General features: G+C 33.4%; 1 protein-coding gene across 4 annotated transcripts in view; it reads left to right on the top strand.

Annotated features, from left to right (window-relative positions):
- GOLM2 (golgi membrane protein 2) overlaps positions 1–12,177 on the top strand; it is a 104,495-nt gene extending 92,318 nt beyond the window's left edge. For 2 of the 4 annotated variants that reach the window (XM_042942170.1, XM_042942169.1), the window contains exons 9-10: positions 3,146–3,313; positions 10,084–12,177. In XM_042942170.1, coding sequence (XP_042798104.1) covers positions 3,146–3,313; positions 10,084–10,154 — 239 coding nt within the window. In that variant the 3' untranslated portion in view covers positions 10,155–12,177. The remainder of the gene's footprint in view (positions 1–3,145; positions 3,314–10,083) is intronic. The other 2 variants (XM_042942172.1, XM_042942171.1) reach the window with 1 other exon arrangement.
- Positions 12,178–14,247: the final 2,070 nt, after the last annotated feature.

Here is a 14,247-nt window from a genome sequence, read left to right as displayed (position 1 = left end):
TAACAATGACCCTGTGAAGTGGATATAGGATGCCCTTGAAAATATCTAACTTTAAAGTTTTTCTATAATTATTCCAAATTTGCTTGTCTAAACTTCCTCTTTCCACTTTCTAAATAAATCCAGTCAAATTAATCTGTTCACTGTCTCCTGAATACTCTATCTACCTTCTTACTCATTCTTCAGGTGTTTCTTTCCTTCTCTCTGTCATGGTCCAGTATATTTACCTCTTTCTTGAAACCTTCCCTTCTAGCTCTAACCCACACAAATTTCCCCCTTTTATAACTCCTTTTTTCTTTTTTTTTTTTTTACAGATTTACTTTTAATTTTTTTAATGTTTATTTTTGAGAGACAGAGAGTGTGTGTGAGCTGGGGAGGGGCAGAGAAAGAGGGAGACAGAAGATCCAAAGCAGGCTCTGTGCTGAAGGGCTCAAACTCACAAACTTCAAGATCATGACGTGAGCTACTTAACTGACTGAGCTACCCAGGCTCCCCTCCCTTCTATAACACTTTTTACAAATATGTTGCCTGACAATTATATAATTGAGCAGTTTGTTGTATTGATTATTGTTATGTATTTTTATTTATGCTGTCGTAGTCATTCACTGTTTATTGTGAAGTTTGATGTCCCAACTTGACAGACATCTTTGTATAGCTGGTTCTTTTTTTCTCTGTTGTTGTCTGTCATGCTGTTGAAATCCTGTATTAAGGGTTAGCTCTTTCTCCAAAGATGAAAATTCTGCATATATGATAGCACAAATTACTTATTTAACAAGGGACAGTTGTGTGGTCATCCATTCTTTTTTTTTTTTTTTTTTTTTTTTTTAAGTAATCTCTATACCTAATGTGGGGCTCAAACTTACAACCCCAAGATCAAGAGTCACATACTTTGCTGGCTGAGCCAGCCAGTTGCCCCTGTGGTCAAGCATTGTTATTGATTTTTTTGTTATCTCTGTCTAGTGTCTAGTGTCTCTAATTTTAATATTATAATTTTAGGGCTGAATTTGGGCTAGTCAGATTATCAAACACCTATAAAAGAAAGATACTATAAATTGTTCTGTTGCAATATTATAATAGGTATAGGTGGACCCTTTTTTAGTTAATGTACCATGTCTGATAGTATTAACTATATTTTACAATAAATTTTTAGGTTAACTTTTTAGTCTTCTATATTTTATAACTGATTAAAAAATTTAAAAATTTCTTAGAGGAAATGGTATACCTTGAGAAATTCATTGGGAACTAGCATATTAAAATGTTTATTTATTTATTTTAATGTTTATTTACTTATTTTGGAAGGGGGCAGGGACAGAGAGACAGGGAGAGAGAGAATCCTAAGCAGGCTCCACACTTTCAGTGCAGAGCCCAAGCAGGGCTCACTCTCATGAACCATTGGATCCTGACCTGAGCCGAAATCAAGAGTCTGATGCTTAACCAACTAAGCCACCCAGGTGCCCCTAAATGTTCGTATATTTAAAACAGCAGTTTTACATTGCATAAAGATGATTTAACAACTCCAGGTTAAATTTGTCCATAGTAAATATTGCATATTAAGAAAAAGAAAATATAGATTTCTATAAATCTCCCTTTTTCCTTATATTGGCATCATTAATTTTATTGTTAGAAAAAGAAATAATAATAAAAGCCACTAAAATGTTTTGTTTTGTATTACTATCATTAGGAGACATGGTGTCTTTCTCACAAATAGCTTATTATTCTTGTTTCTGTTTTTCCTTTTTAATTCTTTTATATCCATTTATTTTCTCTAACTCTATTTTATCAACTTTTCCATTTATTTATTTATTGTACATACCCAACCTTATTCTGGAATAGATTTAAGATGACTTTATGCTCTTTTTATTGGCCCCAGTTACTTAAGTCTCCTATTGTAAACAGCCCCCATCCTTGAAAGCCTATGTAAGTGTGATTTGTTCTTCAACTATTTCCCCAATTGACTCTTTACTCAGCAATTAAAATTATATTGCCCCGATGATGTGGTGAGCTGTTTGTAAAATTGACCAATACCTCCTTAATTCTTTCCATTTGTACTTAACCTTTCTTTCCAAGCAAAGAAGTCATTAATTTTTTTCCTGAATGCCTCATTTCAATTTACTTCTTAAAAACATAATTCAAAAAATTTTAGACTTATCCATAGAAAGTTTGTATAATTTTTTAAAGTCTTAAATTCTTTCATCATCAGTAAGTTGATATTATTTATATTTTAGATTTTGGAATAACATTTACTTTTATGCTACTTAAATTTAATGTCAAAGTAGAGTTTAACTTGTGTTTCTGAGTCAGATCTTAGTGTGCCTAACATTTTCATTTTCAATTTTAGTTGCTGAATAGCTTTCTACAGTGGATGTTATGTCTTTTGCTCTTTTTGATTTCTTACTGTTATGAATGTGTGCAATATAACAGCCTCGCATAGTTCAACTTTCTTAAGCTTCCTCTATCATTGGCTTTTAAAAGTCCTGTTTAGGAAATGGGAAAGAATAAATCAGAATTACTTGGGATGTTTTTTCAAAACACATACCACTAGGAGTTCTGATAGTTTATTCTTTATGCCATCTCTCCTTGGAAATCCACAGTTATAGTCAGTCACTATCACTGAAGGAACTTGAGATAGCCCTCAGTTGTGTTAATTTGTCTTAGCACCCAAAAAGAAACTAGCCTGCATGGTACTTGTTTATTTTTACAAAAAAAATGATCAAAATTATTTATGGAAAATGGTATTTTATAAAGCAAATAAATAACTACAAATTTCAAATACATATTGTATCTAGTAATAAAAACATTTCTTGTTCTTCTAAAGTGGTAAATTAGACAAATACTTACTTTGGAGAAGTCACTGGTTATTAGGAAAGCAGTCCCGAAAATGATACCCTTTCTTTAAGAAAATATTCAAGCCTTAAGAAGCATGACTAAAATGAACACCAAAAGGAAATTCTTTTTTTAAAAAGTTATTTTCAGTCTTCATTCTTATTTCTTTTTGTCTTGGATAACCTTCACAAAAATGTATCTTTTTTATAACCAATACTCTAAACGTTGCCAGGTTTCACTTGTCTACTTTCTGGAGGCATCCAGTGTAGGTCCCTTCTTTTTTTTTCCTCTTTACTCTTGAATTAATCCTCTACCTACTTCACAGGCCGATTCTTTGATGAGAATGAATCCCCTGTTGATCCGCAGCATGGCTCTAAACTGGCGGATTATAATGGGGATGATGGTAACGTAGGTGAGTACGAGGCAGACAAGCAGGCTGAGCTGGCTTACAATGAGGAAGAAGATGGTGATGGTGGAGAGGAAGACGTCCAAGGTGAGCGTGGGCTTGGCCTCCATGCTGTGACCGTGAAACCCACCTCTAAATTTTTTGGTTGAATTTGTGTAGAATTTTCCCCACTTATTAACAGAATTACAATCTTAATACAAAGAGATTCTGTGTAGTTTTTCAATTTTATTTTGAAAACAATTTTATGATAGTCATATTTTTAGATTTTAATTATTTTAAGTATTTTCATTTTAGTTATATGTATTATTGATATAGTTATAATTTGAAACTCAAAAGTATTCAGAAATTTTAGATTTAAATTGTTTTAAACGTCTCCAGGCTTTACCTACGGCAAATACTCCCAGAAAATAATTCTTTTCCAATTTCTTATCTGAAAACATTTCGTTATTCTAGGTACATATTTTGACCAGACAGCCTTTTTGTTATAAAGGAAGTCCCAAAGAGAATAGTCTCCATACTGAAGATAAGATATGTCACTACTGATTGAGTATAGGAAGGCTGTTTTTGAACTTTTTTCTGAGAGGCTGAAAATTTATATTTAACAGTTTGAAAAGATTTGTCTGTTTTATGTTTAATACACAGATTCAACATATTTTCCTTGTTAACTATGTAACTTCTGAGCTTTTAACTTATTAAAAGTTCAGAATCTACCTGTGTGCATGCAGCCCTACCCATGCATGCATATCAGAGTATATTACATTATTATGAGTTTTTAGGCCTATTTTCTGCCTGCTTATATCATTTAGTAGTATTTTGTGGAACTTTTTCTCTTTTCTGTAGAAGTTGATTATGAACATAATAATGTGTGATGTATTCTATTTTATAATGTGATGCATGAAGTATTTTCCAATGTAAACTCTCTCAATTTCTTCCTTAACTCTTTTTAAGTAATCACATCTTACTTATGTTCATTGACAAGAGTTGTTTTTATAAAACTGAAAAGAAATTATAGTTATCCTCAGATACTTTGTAGTTAATAGAAAAAGGGAAACTTAGAGACTCAGACTTCCATGCAGGATTGTTTCGATAGTACATGCTAGTTTTGGAAGAATGGTTGTTGGGAATAGAAAGAGATAATAATTATTCTAGGACTTCTATAAGGATACATTCATGAGAACTTCTCAAATGCTGTTTGGGGCTTTAGAATAAATTATACCTACCTTTTCTATAATCTCATCCATTTTTCATAAATTTTACCATTTTTTTTCATTGTTTTGTGTTTGTTTGAATTGTTTTTATTTGCAATTATTTATAACATTGTTGTGAGGCTTTTTCATGCATGTATATCATATCACCAATTAGATTACCAAGCTCTGGAGGGCAGGAATTGTCACTTATTTTGCCTTATATTTTGTTTGTGTCCTTTTCTGCCTTCATATTCACCCCACCCTCCACCCCCCATAGTACTTAGCCTACATAGGTCAGTGTTGTTAACTGATAATTTTATGCTTTCTCATTGAGTTTTAGAACTTTAAACTTTACTTTAACTTCTGGTCTTATAAATTTAGTTTATAGTTTAAACATTCTCTAGTTTTCTTCCTAAGAGCTTCTATCATATCATTGGATAATTTTGAGGGTTTTATTAGAGCAAATAATTTCAGCTGTAACTGAAAGACATTTCTTATGCTTTTGGCTATCTTAAAGTTAATGACTTTTATCACAAAATTTCAGATATTTTGTATGGCTTTTATCCATGGTAGGTACATTTATCTTCAGTGCCTCCTCTCTCTCTCTCTCTCTCTCTCTCTCTCTCTCTCTCCTATACCCTTTTCCCTTTCCCTCTCCCATCCCCAGTTTTCATTGTAACTTTCCACTTTAGGTCACCAGTATCCTCATGCTGCTCTTCCTTTCCTTTCACAAGGAAATAAATGCATCAGTTCTAAGGAATATAAGGAAATGACCTAAGGTGATACCCTCAGTGAAGTAGGGAGGGGATTGTTAGATTTTGGGGTTTCCTCATTTGCAACTCAATCTTACTCGAGCTGGGGGTTGCCACTTACATTTTTATCCCATTTCGGGGTTCACTAGATGACAGCAGTAGAAGGATAGGACAGCTACCAAGGGGACTCCTTTATGATAGGAACAAAGCCACCAGCTGCAGCTAGTGAAGAGGGATGTTTGGGTGAACTGACTAAAAAAGAGTATTGGAGAGCCAAATAATTTAAAACATGCTTTCAGGGATTCTTTAGGTATGGTATTAACTGTCCAGAAAGTGGGAAGGGGGAATTATGGTTGTTCCCTAGTTCCTCAATAATTTGGATTCTAAATTTTATTATTAAGTTAGAATATTTAGAATTTAAGAACATTTCTTCATAGTTGCAATGTAGAAATAACGGTTGGGTTCCTAGGCCAGTTTGCACTTGTAGCCAAAGCAGGCAGTAGAAAAGAGTAGGGGGAAAAACATTAGGTTAGGAGACCAGCCGTTGAGTATTGCTTTTCAAGTCACTTTAACTCTCTAGGCCACAGTTTCTTCATCTGTAATGTGACTGTTGAACTACAATAGATGGTCCTTCTCAGTTCTAAAATTCTGTGATCATATTCACAGTGGAATCACTATATACAACACAGGTATAATGGGAGAATGTGTTTCAGATTTGAGCGTGCCTGAAACATATCTTCCCCCAAACCCAGGAAAGAAAATCTTTACTGCCATTAAGACTCTGCAGCCAGAGATATCAAAAATTGAAACATGCTTGTAACAGATGGTTGCTGTATTTGTGATGAACATAGCATAATGTATAGATTTGTGGAATCACTATGTTGTATACCTGAAACTAATATGACATTGTGTCAACTTCAATTAAAATTGAAACATGTACTTCAGAAATACTATTAGGGGCTCTTCTCTACTCTTTCTAATATTAGGAGGAGTTTTGTTGTTGTTGTTTTGTTTTGCTTTTCCTCAATCTGTTGGGTCCCTAGGATTAGAGATTCCACTTATAGTGCTGAGGTTCTGGATTCAGCTAAGGTCAATGGAGATTTGGGCAGCAACTCTGCCAATAGAGTTTATCTGCCAGCTTTATCTCTGATGCTTGTTCATATGTATTGATCATTTGGGACACTACTATCTGTAAAGTGTTTTCTTGTAGAATTAAGTGAGGCCTATTTTTCCTGTGTTTACAATTCTGGTTTATTTTGATTTTTAATTCTTGGTTTCCTGAAGCAGCCTAAAAAAATATTATTTTATTTACATTGGTGTAAAAAAAATTTTTTCCTGCCTTCTTTTAAGTGACCCAATGAGGGGCGCCTGGGTGGCTCAGTCAGTTGAGTGTCCGACTTCAGCTCAGGTCATAATCTCAACGTCTGTGAGTTCGAGCCCCGCGTCGGGTTCTGTGCTGACAGCTCAGTGCCTGGAGCCTGCTTCGGATTCTGTGTCTCCCTCTCTGCCCCTCCCTTGCTCTTGCTCTCTCTCTCTCCCAAAAATGAATAAATAAAATTTTAAAAAATTAAAAAAAAAAATTAAGTGACCCAATGAAAAGATTACCTCTGGAAATGCTCTGCATCTGATGGATATGTCTTTTAATTCATTCTTTATTGTAATAAGGAGATGGATGTTTATAAATTCTCTTTACTCTTATCTTTAATCCCATAGAAGTTCCAAGTTTCTTTAACAGAGTATGACCTGCATATTTATTTATGGTTGTATTTATGTGCTTATGGAAGGAAGCTGAGCCTAATGCTTGAGTGCCTGGATTCTGGAGCTGGACTGCCTGGATTTGAATCCTAGCTCCAGCATTTACCAGCTCTGTGACCTTGTGAATTACCTAACTCTATGCCTCAATATCCTTATCTGTAAAATAGAGGTATAGTTACTTAACTAAGCTGTTGTTATGTAGATTATATGACTCAAATATTTGTTCAGCACTTAGGGCAGGTCTTCCACAATGTAAGCACTACATAAGTGTTTGTTGAATAATAATTTTTAAGAAGTTAAAGCAAATACAGAATATTTTTCTTTGGATTGCCTGCTTTGGAGGATAATTACACTTTGGTTTGTGGATTAACGTGTACTTTTTAGTGGAGCCTCACTGCCTTATTATCCCCAAGATGTTCTTATTTGGTAGAGCTTGCTTTATGGAGGTGATCCTTTCTTGACTTCAGAGGGAATTTAGGAATTATTTAATAAATTATGAATGTCCTTCTATTTCCTTAATAGTCATTTTATGTTAATGAGCTATTTACAGATTTTGCTGCCTTGTAAAATGAAAAAAATATATATATATATTTAGTTTTCAGGTTGTTATTCTATATCAGATTTGACTAGGTAATTTCATCATACTTTATAAATACTGTACATGCAAATAGGTTGTCAGTAGAAATTTGAATTCTGGTTAGAATAGCTATACTGAAAGTGGACTCTAGTTAATGTAAATAATAGTTCAGTGTAAGAAAAATGCAATATTCCAAAAGTCCTGTGAAATTCTGAATAATGTGAAGGCACAGTATTAAAATTTGATTAAAAGCATGAATTAATAAAACCAACAAACTCCTCCGTATATTTATAGAAGACTTTGGAAGTAAAGACTCCTTCTTATACATTACTATTATTATTATTATTATTATTATTATTATTATTATTATTTTGATATAGGATAAACAGTTGCTATCCGTATTCTACTGAGAAGGTAACTAAAGGTCTAAAGAGGTTTAGAAACTAGATCAGATTTGTTAAGGGACTGAGCCAGAACTAGAATTCAGTGTTTTTATTCCTAGAGCTTTGCTCTTACCTTCTCTTTATAATTTTTCATTTAAAAGTCTTCCAACATACCTACTTTCAATAACTTTCCTGTTAAATTTTTAGGAATTCTCTTTTGTATAGCTGCTTTTCCCACCCCTCTGTGGTGATTAAGTCTTCATTTAATTACTGAAGTCATGAAAGATGTATTTATAGCCATAAGGTGATATCCCATAACATGGATTCTAAGGAGAACTTTCTGGAGAGGTGCCAGTGATCATTTTCCTGTTTAAAACCAAAGATAATTTTTTAAAGTCCAACAAGTTCTATGTTAAGATATTAGCATTTTTTCAAAATGCAGATGTGATTACGGATACAATTTCAGCCTCTGCCTGTAACAGATCTGGGGTTATCTTATCACAGCTAGTGGATTACACTATTAAAGATACAAGATAATTTTGTTGGCCTATGATGCAAAATTGTTGCCTGCAATTCTAAATGAGAATTTCTGTAAGTTTAATAGGAAAGTTATTGAAAGGAAAGAAAAAGTTGTGTTATTTGGCATTTTTAAAAATGAATAAATAAAGAAGAAATAAGAACACATCATTATGTAAAATACACAGTACATATATCACATAGCATTTTTCTTGAACAAAATTTTACCATAGGATATACTAGAGAAGTTAAGGGTAGCAAACCTATCAAATCTAAAAGACAGATTTCAGAAAGCTATAGTATACATGTGAATTGGGATTCTGACTCTTGAAATATATAAAATTATATTTATTTATAACTCATATAACTCTTTAAATTATATAAAATTATATTTCTGGACAATTATGATAGTAACATCTCAATCTATCAAAAACTAAGCTGTTGGGTAATTGTAACTGTGAACTATAAAGTATGAAAAATCATTTTTCAAGGCTGTGGAAGAATAAAAGAAGAAAAAAATAAGAAAACCAAACAAAGAAAAAAAGAAAAAAAACAAGGCTCTGGAGGAGCTAACAGATGTCATTAAAAGCCATATACTAGAAAGAAAGTCTCTTTGCTTTGATTAAATTACTTTTCATTCTTGTTCTAACATAATTTTAATATTCTGAGCGGTCTTATTTCAAAACCTGTAGTTTGTAACAAAATTAGAAAAGGATTGCTACTGCGAGATAAACAGTAATGTGAAGTGGCAGATGATAGCCAAGAAGGACCCAGAAAAACCTGTCAATATCCAAATAAGTCAAACTCTAAAGAGTCATTTAATGTAGCTACTCAAAGTGACTTTGAGGATCTTACTAACAATATTATGTAATATTTTTTTTTTTCTTTTTGGTAAAGAAGAAGTTAAATTTTGGTTAGTATATCATTTAAGAAGTTGCTGCTAAGCTCTTTGCAGAGGAGCAAAGAAATTCACTATAATGTTAAATATTGGGATTATGAGTAGCTTTTATTTTCCTATCTTTTATTTTCCAATTTTTATGTGATGAGTGTGGATTGATTTTGTAATTAGAAAAAAAGTTTTGGTTCTTAAGGGCATGAAAATGTATACAGAACGGTTTCTAAAACTTTTATTTTTAAATTTTATTTATTTATTTATTTTCATTGAAAGAGAGAGAGAGAGAGAGCAGGCAGGGAAGGGGCAGAAGGACAGGGAGGGAGACAATCCCAAGCAGGTTCCACACTCAGCGTGGAGCCTGATGGGGGTGGAGGTGGGGGGATCAATTCCACAACCATGAGATCATGACCTGAGCTGAAATCAAGAGTTGGATGCATAACGGACTGAGCCACCTAGGCACTCCAAAAACTAACTTATAGAACTAATTCATTTAGTAGAAATAATGTATTTTATATAGAAGAACCAACTCCTCAATGTTTGTGGGTTCCTAAAGTTTGGCTAACTATATCTAGCTCTACTATCATCAAAAGATTTGTTAAATTAAGTAATCTTCCAATATATTAGAAGACTGGAAGACAGACTTTTCACTGTTTAGCCAAGCAACTAAGAAATAAAGCGCTATTTTAGAAGGTATAAAATAACAAATAGAAAACTACTGAGGCTTTATTTTATTGGTTTTCTGCAAGTGATTTTAAAAATAATATTCTTGATACATAATTATTTTCCTTACAGATGATGAGGAACGAGAACTTCAAATGGATCCTGCAGACTATGGAAAACAACGTTTCAATGACGTTCTTTAAGCCCTAAAGGAAAACTTCAGAAAACCTAAAGTGCTGTAAAATGGAATGATTTCTACTTTGTTGTTTCTGACTTTTGTTGTAAAGATCAGTTGTATCCGTTGTAAAGATACATTGAGATAGATTTAAGGAAAAATTTTAATGAAGAAATGTACCCATGTACATATGTGAACTTTTTCATATTGTATTATTAAAGCAGAGATTTTTTTTGTTATATTACAGTTGAGCCAAAAACAAAGTAAGCAAAACTGTAATCTTTGCATTTAAAATGAACTAATGTATATTTTACATTTTATTGAGCCTAATTCTTTCCACAAATGGACAAATAGTAAAAATTGGTTGTACGGTTTATATGTTGCACATAGCATAACCCCAGTGAGAACAGTTATTCAACTGAAAAACTTTTTATACACTAATATATTCTTGTTAGCCCAACAGGTGTTCTGTTCTATCTACCCCTCATCTCATGCTCTTCATGGAGTTATATCTAGTCACATAAAAGAGGGGTTGGAACCTGGAAGCCAAACATTGGGCAGCATGTGTGCAAAATCATTTCCCTACTCCTTTTATTTTACATGAGTGCTGATGTGTTTTGGCAGATTAACTTTTAGCTGAGGCCTGATGGAAGTTGAGGTAACCTGCAAAGACATAACAATATTTATGAGTTATACCTTACTTAGTTCATGAAATTGTGAAATGCATGATTGACAATATCTTTTCAATTTTTATTTTTTTCACATAATACTGGTACTGTTTAACGATAACCATCACTGGCTAAATTTTTTATATTTTCAGAGTCCAAGTTGGTGAAAATATTTATGATTTAAATGCCAGATTCTGAAAGAAGCTAAATCAACTTCAAAATGAATCTGCAATCAGCATTTCAAAGCTTCTCTGGTAGTTTTAGTGATCTTATTTGACTAGAATTTTTCAGAAGTACTATAAGGAGTTTTAACAGATTTTTATTAACACACAAATAAGTAGAAGTGCAGTGAGGTCTACAACTGTTTTATTAAAATAGCTTAAGAGTTTGTAATAAAGATGAAGAATCTTTGTAATTAATATGTTAAGAACCCATAAGCCTCATATTTGCTAGACTTACAGAATTATTTTAAATGCATTTGTCTTTTTTGACACTATTCTGGAGAATGCTTAAGCTAGTTAATCCCTGTTTTCAGATTTAAATCTTTTAAATCTTATCCACCCCAAAATAAAAGGTTTTGATCACAAGGAGACATTTAAGGTTGTTAACTCTGTTTTTCAGAAGGACTACTGTTAATTGCATATAAACATGAAATGTTTTTTTCCCCCTTGTGCTCAGGTTCTAGTCAAAATTCAAACTTACAGAGGTAAAAAAAGCTGTTCATTTATTAGAAGTGCAAAAATTCTTAGACTTCAGTTTGAAATTATTTAATGACCAGGAAAAGATATAGTGATTTACTAAAATTGTTATTTCTACCAAATCAAAATGGCAATTTATGCCTTTGCTGAGTATATCAGGCCTATAATGAATAGGTATAATAGTTCACAGAATTTTTTAAAATGGAGTTAAAGGGAATTGATGTACACCTTTTGGGCATTAGAGTGGGAAGATGAATCTAAAACATACTTCTAGTAATACTTTATATTTAATACTGTAAAATCTTTACAAATGAAAACCATGAAATTTCCTGCCTTAGTTCCTTTGTCATAAGAACAATCACTTAATTATATGGTAGCTATTACTTATATAGCAAAATTTCTTCAATTAGCAGTCTAGACATTTTATAAACTGAGAGATCTTGGACCAATTGATAATGTTTCTGACTGTATTAACATTTTAGTGCTATAAAATACTATGTGAATCTTAAAATTCTGACATTCTACAGTCTGTATTAGACATGCTGGTTTTTATAATATTTTACTTCTGCCTTAAGATTTAGGTTTTTTAAATGTATTTTTGCCCGGAATTAAGTGTTAATTTGATGGAAACTCTGCTTTTAAAATCATCACTTAACTGGGTTCTAATAAATTAAAATTAAACTTGTTTTACTATTTTTCTGATTCTGACACATATACACACATCACACTCATGTGATGCAAATAGTTACATTTTAACACTAAAATTTGAGCAAATTTAGAATTCATTTTAGGCTAAGCTAAACTAGACTGCAGAAAAATTTATATTAGGGTTGTTTACCGTAGTGCTAGTGTAACAAATACTGAATGCTTCCTATGTGCCCAGCATTATCTTATGTAATAAGAATACTGTAGTGGGTAAGATAGACCAGGTTTCTGTTCTCATGGAGCTTACATTCAAGTTGGACCAGTCCGACAATATACAAGTAAACACAAGAACCAGCTAATTTTAAATAGTGATAAGAACTATTAAAAATAAAACAAAGTTCCAAGGTTTCAAGGTCTCTTAAGTTTCCAAATAATAAGGTTTTCAACTTAACTGAAACATAATTATGAGGCTAGAATATCATGAGAGAAATGAGGCTGAAGAGGTATGGAAAGGGTAGGGTAGGTAGAACCTTTTAAGTTCAGGTCACTTGCTACTGACCCATAAAGAGAAAATATAAAATCCAAAATATACATGGAGGGATGATTCTAAGGAAAATGTGAATACAACTTCAACATCGTTTCTAAAATATGTTCCTTTATTTTAAAAAATCTTAAGATTGTGTTCCTTTTTGACTTGTCCTTTATACACCTGTAAACATAAAATTTGCTAGAATATGAGGACAGAGAATCTATAAAACAAAACAAAACAAAAACTGTGTAGTTATGAGGGGGATAGTCACTTGTCATAATGGCTAGCCTTGGAAACTTCTGTTCCCTCACATGTCTGACCCCATGGCTTCAATAAGACAATCAAACCATGTGATGTTATTTAATACATTTCCAAAGTCTAGGTTATTCAGTCTTCACATAAATATTCAGTTCTAATTGGGCTATATCTAATTCCTTTTAAGACTCTCCTCACTAAGGGTTCCAAATGAAAATTCAAACAACTGTCCCAGAAAGAAAAAGGGGAAATTTAATGGTCCATGTAAATAAACTGCAAAAAGGGCAGAAGTCAGCTGGACTTGAGGATAATTGTATTGACACAAGGACTTAAACGCTGCCAACTTTGTTTCACTAACTCCCATTTCTGCTTCTCTCTACTTGCTACTTTTCTTTCACTCAGACTAGCTCTCCCCTCAAAACTCTAACCAAGACTTCCAGCAGGTCACATTTTCTTAGTTTTGCCACCTGAGAACAGCTGCTCTTCTTTCCTTAATTCCACTCCAAAAAATATGAGGGAAGGGAGATTTTTGTTTCTGACTATGATTAATTTGACTAGCCCTTTCTGAATTAGTGGTAACTATAAAACCGGACAAGATGTAAGTGACTGTTTTGGGGCAGCAAAAAACTTAAGCTTCTGAAATAAGGGAAACTTAAGCAGTTGAGCCCCACAGTCACCCAGCTTCCTATGGGTGTAAAAAAGCTGAACTGAGACGACAGAGATCATAGTGGGGAGCAGCTGAAGCAGTTGGAAATCAATTGGGTGGACATCAGAGAAGAGGGAGCTATCTATACAGAGAGGTAGCCCCAGAAATCCTTATAAGGGTGCCCACAAGTTCATGGCTGAGGGCTGGACTGTACATAATTAGAGCAAAACCGCCTGATGCTTACCCCATAGCAGTTGCCACAGAGTTGAGAATGGAACGTAGATACCAGAGGTCAAGAAGTGTTGCCATAAAGGGCGCCTGGGTGGCTCAGTCGGTTAAGTGTCCGACTTCAGCTCAGGTCATGGTCTTACGGTTCGTGAGTTTGAGCCCCACATGGGTTCTGTGCTGACAGCTCAGAGCTCGGATTCTGTCTCCCTCTCTCTCTGCCCCTCCCCCACTCACACTCTGTCTCTCTGTTTCTCTCTCTCTCTCAAAAATAAATAAAAACATTAAAAAATTAATTTAAAAAAGTGTTGGCATGAAAGCAGTGCTACAGGACACTAGGTTTCTGGGCCTGTCAAGGTGGAGTTCTGTAACAATTGTGGCATCCAGATAAACGATTAGAAAGGTTGCAACTTGGGAGTAAAGACCATGCCCTCAAGTAAGACCTACCCTAGGTC

The sequence above is a fragment of the Panthera leo genome, chromosome B3 (assembly GCF_018350215.1).
Source record: "Panthera leo isolate Ple1 chromosome B3, P.leo_Ple1_pat1.1, whole genome shotgun sequence".
NCBI lineage: Eukaryota > Metazoa > Chordata > Mammalia > Carnivora > Felidae > Panthera > Panthera leo.
Note: the sequence above shows the minus strand (reverse complement) of the source record. Positions and strands in the feature narration are given on the sequence as shown.